The 21775-nt window shown below is 42.1% G+C and overlaps 1 protein-coding gene across 23 annotated transcripts in view; it reads right to left on the bottom strand.

The window, feature by feature from the left end:
• BNC2 (basonuclin zinc finger protein 2) overlaps positions 1-21775 on the bottom strand; it is a 485666-nt gene that overhangs the window by 130880 nt on the left and 333011 nt on the right. For all 23 annotated transcript variants that reach the window (XM_086415025.1, XM_086415024.1, XM_086415003.1 and 20 more), the window contains one exon: positions 15141-15376. In XM_086415025.1, the coding sequence (XP_086271151.1) occupies positions 15141-15376 (236 nt within the window). The remainder of the gene's footprint in view (positions 1-15140; positions 15377-21775) is intronic.

The following is a 21775-nucleotide window of genomic DNA, read 5'->3' as shown; positions in this document are numbered from 1 at the left end:
CTTGAAAAACACTTATGAAGAGATTTTACTGAACATCTTTTGACAATCCTGATACTCCAGACATCTCTTTGTCAGAGTCAACCTAAAATGTGAACCATGGAAATCATAATTTATACTAATAGCCTGGATCCAGGTGTAAGGTGCAAAAAAGAAAAGAGAGGACAAAGCAGATGGTATGGTCAGATGGATCCTTGTTATTGTGTGACTAAACATGAGATTACTTTCACAAGAAGGGACTGTTGGCACCAGACTATAACCATCTTAATTATATATATATAATATAGTCATCTTAATTATATATATATATATAATTTATCAAGTAAGCAATTAGATGAACTAAAATTCTATGAAGGAAACTAACAAATGGAATACAGACTACTTTCAAATTTGATGTTCCTTATTTTAATAGACAACATACTTTAATATAGAACATCAAATTTTAACTGGCCCACTTACTCCCCAAGTGGTGTTGGCAAAAGTTAATTCCATGGAGATTTTCTGGTTCTAAGTGAGTGACTTTCTGGGTAGCTTTTGCAAAATGATCCTAATAGGGCTTTAAATGATCATCTTTGGATTCTCAGGAAAGGGGAATTCTAAAAATAAGTTTTTATTAACTTGTCCAAACACTTTTGAGTTAAGGAATTGGAAGGAAATGCATCTTTGCTACTTAACTTCTGTGATCTAATAAACAGGTGAGTTTTCCGAGAGCATAACTTCATTCATTCAAACTAAATGTTTTTAATTCAAAAAGTAGGGGCTGGATTGTTAATTAATTGGTTTAGTCAGTTATTAATTGCAGAGTTTAACAGTATAAGCAAGACAGCTAGGAAATGTTTAAAATCCTTTAAAGCATTAACTTTTCAGGTTAAGTTGGAAATCTGTCCAAAGCGTCTATTTACATAAAACTCACTATTGCACTGATTGCAGATCATGCATATATATACATTAGGAAAGACACATTAATGGCATCTGCTTTCCTTTCCTTTAATCGGAGCCCAGTCTCCACTAAACTGAGAGCTTTAACAGAGGGTCATGGCGCCTCTCTCTTCCCCACTTGAAACCAGCCACCACTCAAGTAAATATTTGTTCAATGAATATATTTTCCTGAACCCTCAAAATAGAAAAACAAAAGGAAACACACCCAACATAAAGGAAAACTGTCACCTAGTGAAATGTTTACATAGGGATGGTGGATCAAACTTGAAACAAAGCACACACTAAATAAAGAGGACACATTATACTATATACCTTAAATTAGTGGTGGCTCATTGGTCAACAATCCGCCTGCCAATGTAGGAGATGCCAGTTCAATCCCGAGGTTGGGAAGAGCCCCTGGAGAAGAAAATGGCACCCGACTCCAGTACTCTTGCCTGGGAAATCCCATGGACAGAGGAGCCTGGTGGGCTACAGCCCATGGAGTCACAAAAAGGTCAGACACGACTTAGTGAATAAACAACTGTTTAATTAATTTCCATTCTCCACCTCTAACTTGCCTATAAATTTTCCAGATTTACTTACCCACAGTTTTAGCCAGATGTATTAATTAATTTTCCTGTATTAAAAATTAGTAGCCATAGTAAAAGAGATAATTTTCCTTCTGTATCTGACCCTCCTACCATACAACTATTCAACATGTTTTTCTCTTATAACTCAAAGACACAATTCAAAGCAACAAAAAATTAATCTGAAGTTCTCAAACTTGCAGAAGTGGTTTACAGAAGCAAACTTTGCTTATAAAAATTTTAGTTTCAGGAAAATACTAGACTTTTACATAAGGGGACTTCATGGTTGGAGAAAGATTCCTGTTTAAGTATTGAAAATAATAAAATCATTGTTTAAACACTATATGCTTCAAGATTTTTTATTAATCCAGCTGACCTACTCATCAAATTAAAATGCCAATATTTCTCACACCATACATGAAAACATGCATATTATGATTAGGTACATGAATGCATGAGTCTCCATAAAATTAAAACAGAGAGAAGCATCTACTCCCGATAAACACCAAGAATTACCTAAAACTTTGATTTAAAGTAAACTGAGTATTTCTTTAATTTTTAAAATAATTTTTGTAGGTGCATTTTTGAAAGCCTTATTGGAGAGGGTTGTCCAGACACAAGCTTAATCGACTACAAAAATGCATAAGCAAAGGAAGCTAATGACCTTGCTTAATTAAAATGTGAAACTTCAGCCTCTTAAATTCCATGTATACGATTTTACAGGAGGCTTCAGTAAGTCACTCTCTTGACAAGAGCATTCAGATTGCAGAGAAGGCTACAAAGGCGTTAATGACATTTACCCCCTTAATAAGAGCTGTTCACACTTCATGGTTTTTCCTTGTTATTGCTCAGGACAGACACTAGCACCTCATTGAAAGATCAGTGCTGCAAGGGAAAAAAAGGCCCCTGGAGACACCTCAGACTTGAGGAAAAGCACTAAATCAGGTGATGCTACATAGATGACATGTTTGATTCTCAGGGGTTCTCACTCACCCTATGGCCATGGATTTGAGGCAGTTAACACACAGCCAATCAAAACCCTCCCCCACTCCCAGAGGACAGGGCCATCCTCTTCTGTAGCAGGCAGAATGAAAGCTAGGGAGAAAAGAAAGAAACTTCTTTCAGGTGCCCTAGGTCTGGCAGGATCCAAATGTCTTGTCCTGCTTCTCAGTTAATCTCCATCGATATGGGGCTGCATGAATAAAATACTGACCTTTTCACCTATGAGACCACAATTTGAATCCAATGTAAAGTCACCGGAGAATCAATGGACAGAGGCACTCATATTTTAAAGCAATAAAGCACTGCAAAAAGGGAAAAGGGAAAAAAAGGAGTTTTTTTGCCGTGGTTTTGGCCACAGATTCAACCCGGTTTCCCTGGCTCAGCTATTATGAATTGGATCTCTGATTCAGAATTGAAAAGCTCCCAGCTCTGCCCCTATGGATCTCGAAATCTGGCACAAGCCCACGGCTACTGCAAGCAGACATTCCCTCACATGTCAATACGTGGAAAAGCGATTCCTGCCGGTGATGGAATGGTGGCTGACTCAATGGAATATACTCAGCGTGAACTCTTATTCTGGCAGAGACGACAGGACATAGAGACAAGGAGCTCTTAATTACTCTTTCAAGGGGAATTTAAGAGTGCTTTGTTGTTAATTTAAAATTCTAAACCTGCGTGCATACTTTAAAAAGAAGCAAATGAATGAACCAATTTAAGGAGCATCCCCAGCTACCTAATTCTGTGTCTTATCAACACACCATAAAATAAACAGGCTTAATATTGACGGATACTCTAGAGGCAAGAACCTCTGGAATAGATACTCTATGGTTTAAATGTCAATGTCTCTGAAGCCTGGCCTAACCTGACCGTAAGCCAATATCTTCAGTGGTCTGTACTCCAAACATTCTCCTGCTTATTCAACTAAGGGTCTGGGGGAAACACTGCCTGTTGTAGACAGTATTCCTTCAGAATTGCCTCCCAAAGAGCATGCACCGAGCACCACAGTCTCGAAATACCACATTTACTTAACTGCTATTTTTAAAACCAAAAATGAAAAAAAAAATCCACAGCAGGAAAAACATATTAAAATAAAAATAGAAAATACAGTAACCACATTACTCATACTAACTAGAAAGCTGCCTCTGACACTATTATTATGGCTTTGTTAAAGAGAGAAAATTATACGAGAACAAGGAAACCTCTCCTTACAGACAGGACCTGCAGTTCTTAGAGTCTCTAAAAAAATGCTTTTCTGGGGACTAGAGGTGAGAAATACACAGTAAATTGCAGACGAGCCCTGGACAGTAAATGCGTGCCAGTCAATATCCCCTTTTCTTAATTTAGGGTCTTATGTAATATGGTCTATTGTGGCCATGCAAAGCATTGCGCTATTGAAACTCAGAACTACACACTGCAAGTCCCTTGTTCCAGGTCTATCTTGACTAAGAAACAGAGAGAGGGGCAGGGGAGGGGGACACAAGAGGTCACTGAGTTGCCACCAACAAATGATAATACTTCTTCAGTAGCAACAGGACCTCAGTGGAGAGTTTCTAAAACAACTGTTCTGGAAGCTGCTAGTCAGTGATCCACCTTCTTAAACTGGAGGGTTATTAGCAACAAATGTCAAGTTTGTGAACCAAGAGAATCACCAGTCACTCCCCTTAGAAAAGGAAGGGGATGTAAACACCAGGTGAATGAAAGAGCTTCCGATCAACAGGTCCAGGCTTGGTCTAACCACACTCACCAACACCTCAGCTCAATAGAGCTCTCTCACAGTTCTCTACAACACAGCACTCTTCCTGCATGGAAAAAGGTTTGTTCCATCCCTTCTACTAGGTAACAGTATCTCTCTTCTGTCGGAAGAATCTCCTCTTTCAGCAGGTCTTCCTAGAGCAATTCAATTTGGCAGTGGTCACTTTAATTCTGCTAGCAAATGTATTGGCCCGCATTCTGCTTTCCAGCTGCTGCTGGCAATACCTCCACAGCTATCATACATGAATCAAATAAGTATATCTTTATTTATGTTTGTCCCATCTGCACAGATATAACAAAAGCTTCCAGAAACCTGCACAGATCCTCATCTTATTTTCTATTTTTCATAGCTCTTTGTGATCTCACGTATGAGCATCTGAAATGAAAGTCAATCCAAAGAAACAGATGGAAGTCTACAATCGGGTCTTGAGAACCTGCCCACTATTCCTGCTATAGTCATGATAGAGCTCAGTTCCTGTGCGAGCCCCTCTCATTCTCCACCAGCCCCTTCTGTCCAATTGAGCCAAACATTAGAGGACACCGTAGCTCAAAGAAAATACATGGACATGTAGAAGAATGACAAAGCTCTGATGCTCTAGGAACTTAAGGAGTTTTGGTGGGTGTGGAATTGGAAAACTGCTTGCCTTAAGGAATTAACACATACTATACACATAGCACTGGGGGGCTTCCCTGGTATCTCAGCTGGTTAAGAATCCACCTGCAATGCAAGAGACTCCGGTTCGATTCCTGGGTCGGGAAGATCCCCTAGAGAAGGGATAAGCTACCCACTCCAGTGTTCTTGGGCTTTCCTGGTGACTCAGATGGTAAAGAATTGCCTGCAATGTGGGAGACCTGGGCTCGATCCCTGGGTTGGGAAGAAAGCTGGAGGAGGATCTAGGCAACCCGCTCCAATATTCTTGCCTAGAGAATCCCCATGGACAGAGAAGCCTGGCAGGCTACAGTTCATGGGGTCGTAAAAAGTCAGACACGACTGAGCAACTAAGCACAGCACAGCATACTGAGCACTGGGGCATTCCAGGTGGCGCTAGTGGTAAAGAACCCGCCCCAATGTAGGAGACATAACAGCGTGGGCTTGATCCCTGGGTCAGGAAGATCCCCCGGAGGAGATGAATTTAAGAAACTACTACCTTTTATCCTCAAAACTCCATCATGAAGGTATCATCAGGAAAATGAGGCTTACAGAAATTATTTCCTTTCTGCAAGACTAGAGAACTAATTGGTTGTAGAACTGAGGTCTGGACTCTCAGACTACATTTTCTATTTTAAGAAAACCCAACAACTTTCCACTTTAGGTTCAACAAGGAGCATTCTTATGTTGTTCTGGAGATTATAGGGTTTAACTGATGCCATCACAGAGAATATCAATTTCAAGTAAATCTGAATTGGTTCTTACCATGGCAAATAGCCAGTGAGATCTGGGCTCACTTCTGCTCCTTTTGTGCAATACACAAACCCTCCCTCCACCTCCCATGGACACAAATCCTCTTCTGGTAGTTGCTGCATTCCACTTTAGTATTTGGTGAGCTATCTATTTCTACTTTCCAAGGGTAAAGGGAGGAATATTTTTATTTTAGCCCTGAGTACAAAACATCAAGCTATGTCCTTGGATATAAGGTGTTTATTTTCATTGCTGTTCAAATAGTTAAGAGCTTTGGCCAGGGTTTCAAAAATCCCTGTATTCCTTTTCCAGTTCTGACCCTGCCTGAGAGGCCTTTATCCACGATAACTTTAGAACCAGGGATAATAGTCTCTGAAACTCTCTCTCTAATAGGGAGGTTAGGAGGATCGCTGGGATAATGTCTGTAGAATAGTCCAAGCAGTTGGGAAATCAGACACTATAAATATAGTACATTGTCCTGAACCATCTACTTTTGTATATCTTTGCCAAAGACGGGGGGGATCTTGACCATTCACACCTGCAATCCTTCTTGCCTGAAAAATTCACATATTGTGGAAATGATGCAAAGACCCCTTACATGATGGTGGTGATAATCTGACCTTTAGTTGAAGTCAAATAATCCCTCCTATCTGTACATTCTTATAGCTTTGAGCTTAATGCCTATGATTTATTAAAAGATGTTTCTTCCATGTGAAAGAAGGCTTCCTGAGAGATCTTTTCTGGTGTACTCAGCACAGAGTAATTTATCAATACAACTGGCTATTTGAAGGACTACCTAAGTGAATGTATACCTAGATCCATTTTCTTTCTGTTTCACAAATTTCCTCAGAAATCTCTCAGGTCAGAAAACAGCCATTAAAAACGGTGCCTATTTTAAAGTAAATTTTACATCATGCAATGGAGTGAAAGCCCAGAGACTCTAACCATTTAAATAAATTCATCAAGTACTCATTCATTCTGTGCCAGGTGCTTGGAAGGGTATTGAAAGAGTTGATGAAATAGAGAAATGCAAAGGTAATAAAATAATAGTCATAAATGGAATAAGTCATTACTCAAAAAAAGCTCACATGTACATTCACACACAATGTAGTAATGGTTAATATCAATAAGAATGCTGCAGTCTACTTATTGCATTAAGGACTTTATACATATCATTTCATCAACCGTTATAGATGAAGACACTAAGATACAAATATGTTAAATAATCTATCCTAGGTAACAGACCTATCAGGAGGTAAACCAAGGTTCATACTCACGTCTGTTTCACTCCAAAGTCCAAAATCTTTGTCACGATCCTCTCCTGTCTCTTACTTGTAATCACACATGTACCATGTACATATATACATGCAAGTTTGTGTGTATGTATGTATATGCATGGGTATGTATGTACTATTTATCTACAATTGAATAGTATCTACCTTTTCACCTGACTGGCTGGGAAGACACCCTGTTCTAAGAGTCATGGTGGAATGCAAAATATTCAGGATTTAAATCTGCTTTATACACACAGCTCTAAAATGGTCAGGCTGGCAACAGTCTAGAGCAGCCTATACCACCATCTTATTCATCATCATGTTAACAGTTTACATTTATGGACATTTAGCAAGCAGCATGACTAAATGCTTTATGTGCATCATCTTAGTTTATCCTCACAATAAACCCATGAGGTAGTGAGTATCCCTGCTTTACAGGTGAGGGAGCCCAGTCTGAGGCTCTATTTTCACACATCTAGTAAGAACTGGATCCAGGATTCAAACTCACACATTTGCCTTAACTACACTCATCTTTGCCCAAAGTTTCCTGGCCTAACTGTTTAAAAAGCAGGCAGAATGTGGGCTGCTGCACCACACATGAGAGGGGCACTGACCTGTGGGCATTCTGCAGGTGCGGAGGCACCCCTGGGAGCGACTGCTCGGCGGGACTAGTGTCCCAGCTCCCCCCAGTCACATGGCCCTAATTAGATGTAAGCTCTCATTAGCGACATGCGGAGCCAAGTGACCCACTTTCAGGCCTGGTCCATGCAAACCTTCCCCACTGCCCCTCCACCCACACTCTCTAGGGGCTGCCATCAGGAAGAGGAAGCTGTAGTCCCACAGAGAGGCAGAGCCATAAAATGGCAGAAGGCCTAAAAAAAAAAGTGAAAGTGTTAGTCATGGTATCTAACTCTGTGACCCCATGGACTATAGCCCACCAGGCTCCTCTGTCCATGGAATTCTCCAGGCAAGAATACTGGATTTGGTTGCCATTCCCTTCTCCAGGGGATCTTCCAGACCCAGGGATCGAACCCACATCTCCGGCACTGCAGGCAGATTCTTTACCATCCGATCCACCAGAGTGGCTCTAAGTTACAGCCCTCAAATCACCCAGGGAGGAAAGAACTCGCCACACAGGACATTGGCTGAGAAGGAGAAAGAAATTTCTACTGTGTTAGCCCACTAGGATTTTATAGTTTATTTACTATCAGTTCAGTTCAGTTGCTTAGTCGTGTCCGACTCTTTGTGACCCCATGAATCACAGCACGCCAGGCCTCACTGTCCATCACCAACTCCCAGAGTTCACTCAGACTCATGTCCATCGAGTCGGGGATGCCATCCAGCCATCTCATCCTCTGTCATCCCCTTTTCCTCCTGCCCCCAATCCCTCCCAGCATCAGAGTCTTTTCCAATGAGTCAACTCTTCGCATGAAGTGGCCGAAATACTGGAGTTTCAGCTTTAGCATCAGTCCTTCCAAAGAACACCCAGGACTGATCTCCTTTAGAATGGACTGGCTGGATCTCCTTGCAGTCCAATAAGAACTAGCGTTTATCCTAGTGATATTAACTAATGGCTAAAACGTACTTCCTGTCTTTTACTAAGCATCTGACATCTACAGAGAAACATGTTGAGCCTGGAATGGACACTGTCCTGCTGTAACTATAGAGATCCAACTCTATGTACAGATGTAAATGAAAGTACCAACTGGAACTAGAGTTTACAACATGATTTTATCCACATTATTTCTTAATTTCACCATCCAAAAAGCAAGAGAGGTATAAAGGGTTATCTCAACTTAGAGATGAAGAAACCATGGCTAAGAATGGCACATTTTCCATGTTCACATAAATAATCGGTGGCAGGACCAAGACTTTGGCCCAATCTTCTTACCCAGCACCCAGTTCCTGCTTTACCATCCAACATGATATCCTTTTATGGACCAGGAAAGAGCTACTTCGTCTCTGCTCCACTCTTGGCACATGATACAGTTGAAATCTTAATTACTAGGTATAAAACCTTCAGTTTTTTACACTCAATTACAAAAGGCATGTATCCCTGGAAAGGTTAGTCAAAGATGAGCATTGACAATGAAGCATTACTAAGCATTAGATCTAGAGGAAAAATTTGGGTCATGGAAATCAGAAAACAAAGGGAAGCTGATATAGGTGGAATATCAGGAAATAGGCAAGAAAAGGAACCCAAAACAGGAACCAATTTCACCTAATTTTGCTACTGAATATTTCTCCGGCCTTCTATGTTCCCCAAACCACACCATTTCGATCTACAAGACCGTCACATATCACAGCTTGATAGTCTTACTGCTCACAGAGTCAGAGACCCACATTGGAATCAGATTTGAAAACTTCCTGCATCCAGTATTTAGCAAGCACTATTACGTGCCAGGCTGGGAGGCAGGTTACAGTGATGAACAAGAGGTAAGTGGTTCTTAATTCTCTGGAAGTTTTGCTAATTAACAGTTTCTGTGATCAAGGAAAAGTCACTCGACCTCTTCGAGCTCCAACAACTACAAAAGTTAATTCACTGGCAATTCCTACAAGAGGGTGGTGTGACAGAGAGGATTCAAAGAGCAGATGTATGTGAACTTGCTCCACAAAGGGCTGTTTAATCCAAGTGTTTGCTTAATATTGATGTTGCCTACCACATGGATACCACAAAACACTTACTCTACACAGACCACTAGCTAGGGGGTGTTGGGGGGTGGAGCTTCTGTTTCTCTTTTTCCTGCCCTCTGTGGCCCAGCTGCTGTTACAGCCTTTGATCCCCAGGACACCTAAAGAAAGATGAAGGGCCATTGGACCAAATGAAGTCATTGGATATACCAGGGGTTCCACAGTGAAACATCAAGTTATGTCAAGTGAAGCAGAATTTTTTACCCATTCATTTAACAAGTATGTACTGAGTACCCTGGCTTCACAGTGTTTCTGAGTGAGGAAGCCAGGAAAAAACATTTTAACAGTTGACTTGATTTATTTCAAATTGTATTGGAGCTTGAGGGATACAGAATTCTGAGAGACAACCATGTGAGAAAAGACCTACATGGGTTAAGCTGGACTGAATAAGGTCTCTGTGAAAAAGCGGGACTCTGGTGGACAACCAGTGAGTAAAAGAGTCCAGGCAGAAGAACCCACACGTGCAGGTGCCCCAAGATGAAGAAGAATTGAATGTGTTCAGGAATGGAAGATTTCTGATGAGCTTCACAGAAAGAGGCTATGAAGTAAGCAAGGTTAGTGGAAGCTACTTATCTAACCTCGCAAATCACTTGCTCTGGAACTTCTCAGAGCCTTATGCTAACGTTATCACAAGGCCTGGAATCAACGTTGCCAGGAGAAATATCAATAACCTCAGATATGAAGATGACACCACTCTTATGGCAGAAAGTGAAGAGGAACTAAAGAGCCTCTTGATGAAAGTGAAAGAGGAAAGTGAAAAAGTTGGCTTAAAGCTCAACATTCAGAAAACAGATCATGGCATCTGGTGCCATCTCTTCATGGCAAATAGATGGGGAAACAGTGGAAAGGGTGACAGACTTTATTTTTTGGGGCTCCAAGACCACTGCAGATGGTGACTGCAGCCATGAAATTAAAAGGCACTTGCTCCCTGGAAGAAAAGTTATGACTAACCTAGACATCATATTAAAAAGCAGAGACATTACTTTGCCAAAAAAGGTCCGTCTAGTCAAAGCTATGATTTTGCCTGTAGTCATGTATGGATGTGAGAGTTGGACTGTGAAGAAAGCTGAGCGCCGAAGAATTGATGCTTTTGAACCGTGGTGCTGGAGAAGAATCTTGAGAGTCCCTTGGACAGCAAGGAAATCCAACCAGTTCATCCTAAAGGAAATCAGTCCTGAATATTCATTGTGAAGGACTGAGCTGAAGCTGAAACTCCAATACTTTGGCCACCTTATGCGAAGAATTGACTCATTTAAAAAGACCCTGATGCTGGGAAAGATTGAAGGTGGGAGGAGAAGGAGACGACACAGGATGAGATGGTTGGATGGCATCACCGACTCAATAAACATGGATTTGAGTAAACTCCGGGAGTTGGTGATGGAAAGGGAGGTCTGGCGTGCTGCAGTCCATGGGGTCGCAAAGAGTCAAGACACGACTGAATTGAACTGAACTATCATAAGGCTCTAAGGAAAGGTTCCAGAGTAGAGGTCCTCCCAATGTTTAAGTTGGACCTCCAAGATCAATGGGCCCAGATATTCGAGGAAATGTTCTCCTAGAGGGTTGATTGTTCTATTAGTTCTGATTCTTTCAAGACACAGGTGACTTGAAATGGGCATCACTGCTCCTTTTCTCACCAGGCTGCTGACACCTCAGCTAATTATTTGGAGTGTCTGATATGGCTCCCTGAATCCTGGCAGGACTCATTTTGCAAAGGAGGAGATTTCCACACATGGGCTGGCGTATGAGCCCAGGCAAGTCAGTTACATGTTCAAACTGCCAAGGAGACTGTGTGAACGGCTGATTTTCAAATGATTAAATTCAACAGCGATAACCACCCATATTCTCATTTCCTGGGTCATAGTCAGGGAAAATGGGGAAAGAACAGGATACTGCTTTTAGCCCTTGTCAATAGATTTACCATGAGATATAGACTTGAAATAAGAATGACTCTTCAGCAGCAGGAAAAAAAAAATGCCTCATGTTGCTTTTTTAGGATCAGATGGCCTATTTCTTCCTTTTTCTGTTGTGTGGGAAAATGCCTAAAATTTGCTTTACTTTTCTGGCACTTTATGAATGAACACTTTAATTGGTACACTGGAGAATACTGGGTTCTTCACCTTTAAGATACTACCTGGATTCTTAACTCACTGTAATCCACGTCATGCTCTGCAGTTTACAGCCTGCTGGTTAGCTTATGAATCACACAGATAATCATGTAAGTTAAAAGCAATTTTACAGAAACAGTACAGGATTCTTAAAAAAATTGCCAGTCTTTTAAATAAATCTATGGCACCACTATCATCTCCCTTTCTCTTTTAATAACCTCTTCAAACATGCTTGCAAAGGATAGTTTCGAACAGCCAGCCCCTCTTTCTCCCACATCCAAAAATTCAAAATCAGATCAGATACTACGATAGATACTTTTTACCCATTCAAAAGTATTTCTGAAACCAGAAGTGGCTGTGTTTATACATGAGGGATGTAGGTTTGGACCCAGAGAGAGTTAAATTAATATCCTGGCTTTACCAGTTCAACTTACAGTACATCTTCATTTGCCCAGTAACACAATCTATAGCCAACTGCTAACCAAGTCAATATGTGGTAAGACTAACAGCCACCCTAACTTGCCTTGATAATTATTCTCCTTTAACTGACATAATATTCAATATACTGTTGTTGAGAGCAATAATGCTAAAATTGATGCCTTGAGGGCTACAAGACAATTGAGTTTTAGCCAGATAAAATGACTTGTACACTAATAGTGCATTATAGGTTTCCACAACCTTTGGATGCACATTTTACAGTCTACCTGCTCAAATATGTTACATGTAATTATATTCAAAGTCTTTTGAGCATACCTTATCATTACTATATATAATTTTAAAAATACTGGCCAATAATCAAACAACATGGCTTAAGACAAAAAAGGTTTATTTCTAAATAGCCTATTTTTTTTTAATGAAATGATCATTGTCTCACTACATAAGTAACAGCGTTATGTGCTTCAACTTCTTGCTTTTTTCTTAAACTGAGAATTGTTTTCATAAGAAACAAGTAGATGATAAATGCTGAATAACAAAAAGCATCATTTAAATAAAATTCATATTACATCAATCCTACCAATAAAACAAGACAGAAACTAAACATAGTGTTCCTCTAATGTAAAAATCATCTACAATTTTCTCAAAATGTCAATTTTAGACTCTGAGAAAAAAATATTATATTAAATTTGAGACTTTGTCAAAATTGCCATGAAATTAATGAAAATTACCTATAATTTAAGAGTCACAATAATTGAAAGTGTTTCTTCTATGTAGTACTTCACCCCCAAATTAGAGACTATAAATATTAGTTAATGGCTTTGATGAATTTTCCTCTGAAATTTCACTTCTCTTGTAATTTGTATTTTTAAATCTGAGGCCTTCATACAGAACAAAACGTGGAGTATGTTTTCTATGCCTGCCCTAGAAGTTATGGTGAAATACTGAGGAAAAATTAACACCTCAGTAGTAATTTCAAGTAAAACACAGAACAGGCACTGTTCGAGGCAGAACAATAGGGTTACACCCCAGGACAACTAGCAGACTCTGTGTTTATTGCCATCACAGTGCCATGGTACACTGGGCTGTCATGATGGCGAGTCATCACAGTCATGCACGTATCCACGTGCTTCCATAAAGAGGCCACACGTACGGTCCAGGTAACTCAGGCAAAAACAGACACGTAGAGCAAAAGTAAAGCATCGGTGTCAGAACTAAGCATCACAGTGAGGCAGTAAAATGGGAACAGGTTGGGGAATATTACTCTAATTTTTTAATAAAGGAAAGAGCGCTTAGCCAAGTTGACAGTTCCATTCGAAACGCTGCAATAGGTTTGTTCCTTCCTGTAGGGTAAAATCCACCCCAAACGGACATTACTAACCCCATGCGGAAACCACTGGAGAAAGACACGGCACTGCGTGCACCTCTAGGCTGGCAGGAGCAGGGACTGTGAATCTGCTTCCACGCTTCGTTCTTTCTGGCCTCTTTCTCCTGGACCCCCTCAGGTCCCCCTGACCACCCAGGACTTAACTCTCCACTCACCCCAGTGAAATGTACCCATCCCGAGGCAAATGAGATAATGCTTGTGAAAGTCTTCTATAAACTGAAAACGTAATATATAATTATTCCTGTTATCAGCATCATCTCATCTTCTGAGAGCCAAATTCCCCGTGCCTTCCCAAGTTGACATCTCACTACAAAATGATTCTACGCTAACCAAGCAGTCATTGGAGCAGACAGGTGATTCTACCTTCTCCGACCTTCCCTCTTTCTTTACTTCCGCACAGCCCTCGGTCTGCTCACTTGCCCTGTCTAACACCTGGAGAACGATAGGAATGTGTGTGTGTTCATGCTAGGTTAAAGCAAGGGCGAAATTCTACCCCCCTCAACCCTCACTCATTACACACCAAGCTGGTAGCCTTACACACATCACAGGCTGGTTTGGGGAATCAACAAGCCTGGCAGAGCCAAAACCATTTTTTTTTTTTTTTTGAAGGGGTCAGTTCTCCTGGTATTATTCCCCATGAGAAACTTCAAAACATTGCTTCAGATTCTACCTTCTCCAACTGCGATCTCCTTTGGCAAGAGGGAGTATCTCTTCATCGTCCAGTGTGGTCTTTTTGGATCCTGGGGTCTCCCAACATGCCGCTTTCAACATTTACCCTTCAAGGGTCGTAGGAAGACAGACGGCCATAAAAACATTTCAGAGGCAAAGTACACAATGCATAACGACTTAGGAGATACGGCAAAAAAAATAAAAATAAAAAAGACAGAAAAGGCGAGGAGCCTAGGGGTATGGGGAGTGGAGGCTGCCGGCCTTCAGAAAAGTCTCTTACCAGACCCGAGATGCCCTTGACACAAAGAAGGGGCTCAAGCAGGAGGAACAGCTGCTGTGAAGGCCAAGTCTGTAACCAGGTCTGCAGCTTTTGGAATGCAAGGGTTTACTGGTTACAAAAGCAGGGAGTTTACTACAGAGGTTACACAGTTTTTCCTCTGATTTGGATGAAGCAGCAATAAACGGTTAGGGTGCAAAGACCACCAAGGAAGTACCAAACCTACCAGGTTAAGTGTGAGAACGAACTCTGCTAAACCCAGATGAAGAGCAGTCTCAGACTGCCGCATACCCATCACCCACCTCTGAGCCCTCCCTTTCAGAGGAGGCTTCCAGAAGACTCAGGGAAGCTGGGAGGCCCATGTTGTAGGGAAAGGGAGCTGAATTCAGACGAATGCAAACAGAGCAACCCTAAGCAACAGGCTACCATCTCCCTTCTAACGTTCACCATGGAGCCTGGGCGCCGCCGGCTGGCAGACAGTTCCTGCTTTCCAATCCCCTGCCCAGCCCGCCGGAAGGACCACGTTAACCAGAATGGGGCATGCATGCCTGGGCCTGCAGGGGGTGGGAGGGCAGGATTGGCCCAGGACTCCTACCCCAGCCCTCCTCCAGCTGGCCCTAAGACACCACTCTGGCGCCTCCCCCTACCTGAAGGATGTACCCCCGGACGTAGTCGCGCAGCGTCCAGCCCAGGCCATGCAGGATGTGGAGCACCTCCTCTTGCTTCAGGACGCTGAAGAGACGGTCCAGTAGAATCTTGAGCCGCACGGGCACCGCCTGCGTGCCGTAGAGCATCAGACTGCTGATGTCGAACACCACGTTGGACTGCACGATCTCCACCTGCGTGGGGTGGTACAGGTGCTGCGTGCTGAGCTTATCCAAGGCTGCGGTGGTCCCGCCGGAGGTCCAGGGGCAGCGGGAAGGCAGAGGGAAGGAGGAGAGGGCGGAGATAAAAGAAAGGAGAAGCCAGTTACTGCAAGTCACGGGGGGCTGCGTCTCCATTTCTATACCTGGATGATAACCGAAACAGGACGGTGTAATGTGCACAGCGCTCGTCCCACCTCCTCCCGACTTGGTTATGTTTCTGTATTTCATGTGTTTATAAAGTCCAGACAACAGCAGACACAAAACACACTTGTTTGCAGGAAGAGAGCCACCACGGAGGCTTCTAAATGACTATGGCTGGCACTAAAAACCCAATTAATTTGCTAATTGAACTAGGACTCAACCCAAGTCACCATGGTGTCGCCTGTCCCTGCACCAAAAGGAGGAACACATACACAGCTGCCAACTCAGGCCCCAACTGAACATTCAACCAGCATCACTGTTCTGAGTAAGATTCACCCCTTAACATACCTGGATGGCTTAAAGAGGAAGAGGAGGGTGTTCTTTGGACTTACAGGGGTAAGAGGTTAATCCAGAGGGAATAAGAAAGGCTGACCTCTGGGGGGCAGATGGGGGCTGGTCATTTACCTTAAGCTGAATTAGCTAAGAGGAATTATTCCAAGACTCAGTTCTCCAAAATACTCCTCTTGTTGTTTACCCGTTAGTTTAGTGTTCTCTAAGTTATTCATAAGAAATTAACAAAAAAAGAAATTCAGGTCATAAATAGGTACTTTTATTAGCAGCTGTGATAAAGGGTTTAGTATGAGATGAAAATAGAAAAAAAATGACTAAAATCAAAGTATGAGAATTCGTGTGTATTTCAGCTGTATCATCTCAGCATAGAAAACTGAGGATGACCATTCTCAGAGTAAATATGTTCAGTGGAACTAATATTTCAATAATTAGGCCTTTTTCTCCTCAAATTTGAGAAATCACATTTCTGCCCTAGCTCTGAAAGCCAGATAAGGCTATTCATTCTCATCCCCATCCTTATCTGAGTTACTGAGAACCCTACTGCAGATAAACATTTTTACTCAGTTTCTCTAGAGTGACCCATTAAGATACAGCATTGTCCCATCCACAGGGCTCAAAGAGATGCTGCAAAGATGACTGCGATAATGAATGAGAGGTCCTGTGAACCGAAGAGAAGGCAAAAGCACCGGATTAGCTACCAGAGTTATACAGGTATGACCTTCTAGAGATTTAAAGAGAGAAACACGCGAGCCTGAAAGATGCTCACCTAAGTGGGCATCAGACAACCACCAGGCTCAAATCTACCTAATTCTACCGGCAAGCACCCAAGGTTTCTGCAAGTTCTAACCACTGTCTGGTCGAATGCCTCAATCCCCTCAATTCCCAATAACCTTCTCCCTGAGCAATGCAGGCTACCATAGGTGCACACACTGAGCAGCTCCTCTTTTAATACACCAGTATTTCTGCATATTAATACAAGTATTTAAAAGTGCACGCACACACACACAATTTTTCGTGTTTCAAATGTACTTTTTCAGGGCTCCTCCTCCACTCTCGTTTCCTCCTGACTTGTGGTCACTGGAGAGTTCATGTACTCTTGATAAATTGCCTTCTTACATCCACAGTGTAAAGGCCCTTATCATTTACCCGCTGGCTTCATTCAACACATTTACTCCCAGGAATACTTTGTCAAAGAGTTCGGGTTTCCTCATACTTCATTTCTTGCAGCTGATTTGTCTGATCTTTCCTATTCTAGTGGTTAAGTCAACTTTGAATAAATAGCTTTAAAAATTAATTTAACGTTTTAGAAAGATAAGGGATTCACAAGCCTAGGGACTGAAGTCTTCTCTCACTCCACAGGGCATTTAGACGGCAGGAAAGAGGCATTATCATCCCTGTTCTTCTTCAAGTACAGCTTAACTACTCATCTTCTGAGCAGTGGCTGCTCTGCTTACAGAATCCAGCATCCAGCTTGGGTGGAATCTGTTCCTCCTCCCTTTCCCTTTATCAAACTCCTCGTATCAGACTCCTTCACAAAATACACTGCTGTGACCACAACAAATATGAAATTGGGAGAGTGGAGTAGAGGGGGCATAAAGTGCAACCAAACCTGATTTCTGTCCATGTGACTGGCACCTTGTTATCTACGCATTGAGTATATATATGTAGGGGTGTGTGTGTTCTAGGGCCAGGTGTAAAGTCTCACCCCTCTCTCTTCCCACTCTTTAAAAAGGGCTGGCAGTTTTAGAGGATGAAGAGAACTAAACGTTGAGGGTACAAAGAGAGGCTGTTCAAAGAATTGAAAAAACACAGGTAGAACAGATAAGGCAGAAGTATATCCCTAGATACGCTTATGAGACCATCAGAGAGTAAGAGTATTCAAAGGACATGACTGGGGACTTCCCTGGTGGTTCAGTGGTTAAGTATCTGTCTTCCAACAAGGGGGTGTGGATTCCATCCGTGGTCTTAGGAAACTAAGATCCCACATGCCGTGGGGCAATTAAACCCATGCGCTGCAACTAAGACCATGCAGTCATAAATAACTGAACAAACATTTTTTAAGAAAATAAAAGGACATTACTGATTGTTTAGCATGCCACATGTCCAGAAGTTAGAATTCTGTTGTAAGCCACGTAACGAGACAGTCGAGGTCAACAAGTTTTTGTGTAAAGGGCTAGACTGTAAATATTTTAGGTTTATGGGCCTTGCCTCCAGTTTCACAACTACTCACCTCTGCTATTATAGAGAGAAAAGCAAACTTAAACGAATGGGCATGCCTGTGTTCCAATATAATTTTATTTACACAAATAAGTGCCTGGCTTACATTTTGGGTTCTGATATGAAAAATAAAAGGGTCGGCCAAACAGTTTGAAAAGTCAATATTTGATAAGGAAAAAGCTACTAGTGTGTGATTTAAGCAGCAGTTATCAAGGAGATGAGCCATAGAGGAAGGTTGGAAAAATTAAACTGCCCAGCCTGCTGATGTCAACTGCAAATTTCAGCATAAACACATCATCAAAGATTATGCTCAAATGTCTTAAATGAAATCAAAACTTTCTGCTTTATAACTGCTGGATGGTACTGAGTCACCAAGTTGTCAACAGCTTTAAGGGGATGTCTCCTTGGTCAGCAAAGGGTTCAGTAATGATTTTTAAAATTGTCATAGTAACAGTAAACTGAGAACTGGACTCTGCCTAAGGTTATGCTCTTCCTATGTCTGATTGTGGGGGAATCAAGACTGGAACTCAGGCAGGTTAGAAATTTGAGCCAATAGGAATGAAGGAAAAGCAGGGCAAGAACTTGTTCAGCAGGATGGAGTGGGAAAAGATGGTCCCCTACCTTTATGAGCTATGGGCCAACCCTCTGTTAAGATTGTCCTATACCAACTGTTTTGCCAAAATTCCTTTTCCAAGTGAAATCTTTACCAGAAATAGGACACAAAAATATATGAAGGTGAAGCTACTCTTGGTAAAGCTTGAATGGACATGAATTTGACAACTTCCCATTATGAGTTACTATCTCTTCCCTTCCTGTTTAAGCATCTCAGTGGGACCCCTAGAGTTCTCAGAAGCACAGTTTGAAAGCGCTTTTCTATACAATGAGATGATATCAATTGTTCCTCCGGCTGTGCTTCCCCTTCATTCTGGGTACAGAAACCACATTTCCCTTCAGGGAGCCCCTCTTCTTGTACACTCGGTACCATTTATTTCATAGAATATTCCTGAAGCCAGGCCTGGAAAACCAGCACCTCCTAGTTCCTTGGCCACAAAAACCAGTTTAAGAAAGGGCAAGTGACCTAAGTCTAAAGAGCGATATTGAATCCAGGGTTTCAGTTAGAACTGTGGGGAGTTTCCCTCCTTGAAATCTGTAGTTGTCAAATATGCTTGGGAATGAGAGTCACGTGGAGGACAAGTGGGCTGCAGAATGGCTGGAGAAAGACTAAGGACTGACAATGCTGTTTGAGCCAGAAGATACAGTTGCAGAAGACACAGTTATTTTTCAGTTACCCGAGCCAACAAAATCTCTCTCCCTTTCTCTCTTCCTATGTCTGCTGGAAGTAGGATTCTGTAATTTGTATCTAAGAGCCTTAACTAAGACAACTACCTTTTGGGGGTATTCTTTCAGCTAGATAACATGTATTTCAAAGAAGCTGTCAGCAGTTCAACTAAAGGTATGTTAGTTCCAGGCCAAATGCAATTCACAATATCTCCAGTGACTGGAATGAGGGTATCCCTAACAATTTTATATCTCACACAAATTTGCCAAGGGTGATGAACATCATCAGCAACATTAACAAATAAAAATAATTGTTGTATGGGGGGGAATAAAGGAAATGATCATTTAAGTACTAACTAAATGTCAGGCAGGCATCATTCTAAGGTTATAATGATCTTGTTTAATCCTTTAAAAAGATTAAGAACACAAGACATTACTATTACTGCCTACAAGTTCTATGAGGGTCAGTAACTGGCCTAAGGTCACTTAGTTATTTCTCCCAAGAAATTCTGTTGCTACTGCATGTTCAGATAAACAGTCAATAAACAACTCTAGTAACATGCAAGTCTTCATCATGCTGGAAGTCCCTAACTGCCAGCAGTCTGGGCTTCCTGCCCATCACTCTGCTGAAGCAAGCATTTCAAAGGTCACCAACACCTGCCTTCCTACAAAATCCGATCGCTTTTCCCTTCATTATTCTCCATGATCTCGCCATAGCAGCTGACCTTATTGATCACCACTCCTCCTAACGCACTCTTCTCCTTCATTCATGCATACATGCATTTACTCACTGGCACTTAACAACTCATCCCCAAGGCAGGTGCTGCATGCAGATGCTCTCATCGTCTATGCTATAAAAGAGATGTGATGAAGTACTGACGGACACAGAAGAAAGAGCGACTCTGCAGGCGAGGGAAAGTCTTACAAGATACTGGCAAGCAAGAAAGGAAGGTGGCAGTCCAGGTAGATGGAACTAAGGTAGGGATTCTCAAACAATGTGTGTCCAGAATCAGCAGAAAGGGCTTGTTAAAACATAGATCAGATCACTGGGCCACCCTCCCCTGGAGTTTCTGATTCATTGGGTCAAGGGTAGGGGCTAAGAAACAGGATTTCTAATAAACCTCCACAAGACACTGATCCTGCTGGCCAGGGACCATACTTTGAGAACCACAGCACTAATGAGATGTGTGTAAGAGAACCAAATATCCAACGGATGTGACAAACCTGTGGCCAACAGGTGGAAGATGGATACAGAAAAGTCAGACAAGCAGTCTGAAAGAAACCTTAACACTGCAAGCCAAAACCTCTGGAAAGGTTATAATTTTATTTCTGGCTAATAGGATATAGAAAATACTAAGTATTTCATAAGATTAAAATGACATAATTTTAGATGTAAAACTCTGATGAGTCCAGAGGTTTATCTAAAGGAACAGTTGTCAGCTGGGGCAACTTGGCTCACAGCCACAACCCCTAAAGAAGAGGGTTGAAAGGGAGATGGTCAAGATTCATTTGAAAAACTACTGGGACTTCCCTGGTGGCTCAGGAGTTGAGAATTGGCCATGTAATGCAGGGGATGTGAGGTCCATCCCTAGTGGGGGAATTAAGATCCCACAGGCCATGGGGCAACTAAGCCGGGCGCTGTTTAACTACTGAGCCCAAGTGCTCTGGATCCCACATGCCACAGCTAGAGAGAGGCCTGCGACTGCAACTACAGCTCCTGCACGCCGCAATGAAGATCCTGTGTGTCACGACTACGACTGGATACAGTCAAATAAATAAATACTATTTTTTTAAAAGGAAAAATTACCACAGGTGATGCTGACATACACCCCTAATACAGACACATCACTGAAAACCACAGAGATCAGTCAAAGGGCAAGATGACCGAGAGCTAAGTGAACAGGGTAGGAAATGTTTGCAGTGCTCTACTGTGAGATGTCTTGTGTATGTTTGTGTGTGTGTGTTAGTCACTGAATTGTGTCTGACTCTGCAATCTCATGGACTGTAGCCTGCTAAGCTCTTCTATCCATGGAATTCTCCAGGATCTCCATTCCTTCTTTCTCCAGGATCTTCCCAAACCAGGGATCAAACTCGGGTCTCTCCTGCACTGCAGGCAGATTCTTTACCATCTGAGCCACCAGGGAAGCCCTTGGACTTCAAATGATGATCTGCATAAACCTGGGGTATGCATGGGCCTTTCAGAGATATGCAGACACATGGACTCAGCTTCCAGATCCTGAAATCCCGTATCTATTCTTTCCCAAAGTGAATTCCCCTGAGAACAGACCTGCCTGTCCATGCAGACTATCGTATAGTCACTCAGTCATGTCTGACGCATTGCAATGCCATGCACTGTAGCCTACCAGGCTCCTCAGTCCATGAGATTTCCCAGACAAGACTACTGGAGTGGGTTGCCATGTCCTTCTCCA

This window comes from Bos grunniens, chromosome 8 (assembly GCF_055505025.1).
Source record: "Bos grunniens cultivar Pamir isolate PY7600 chromosome 8, Bosgru_T2T1.0, whole genome shotgun sequence".
NCBI lineage: Eukaryota > Metazoa > Chordata > Mammalia > Artiodactyla > Bovidae > Bos > Bos grunniens.
The sequence above is the reverse complement of the archived record's forward strand: the minus strand, read 5'-3'. Positions and strand labels throughout refer to the sequence as shown.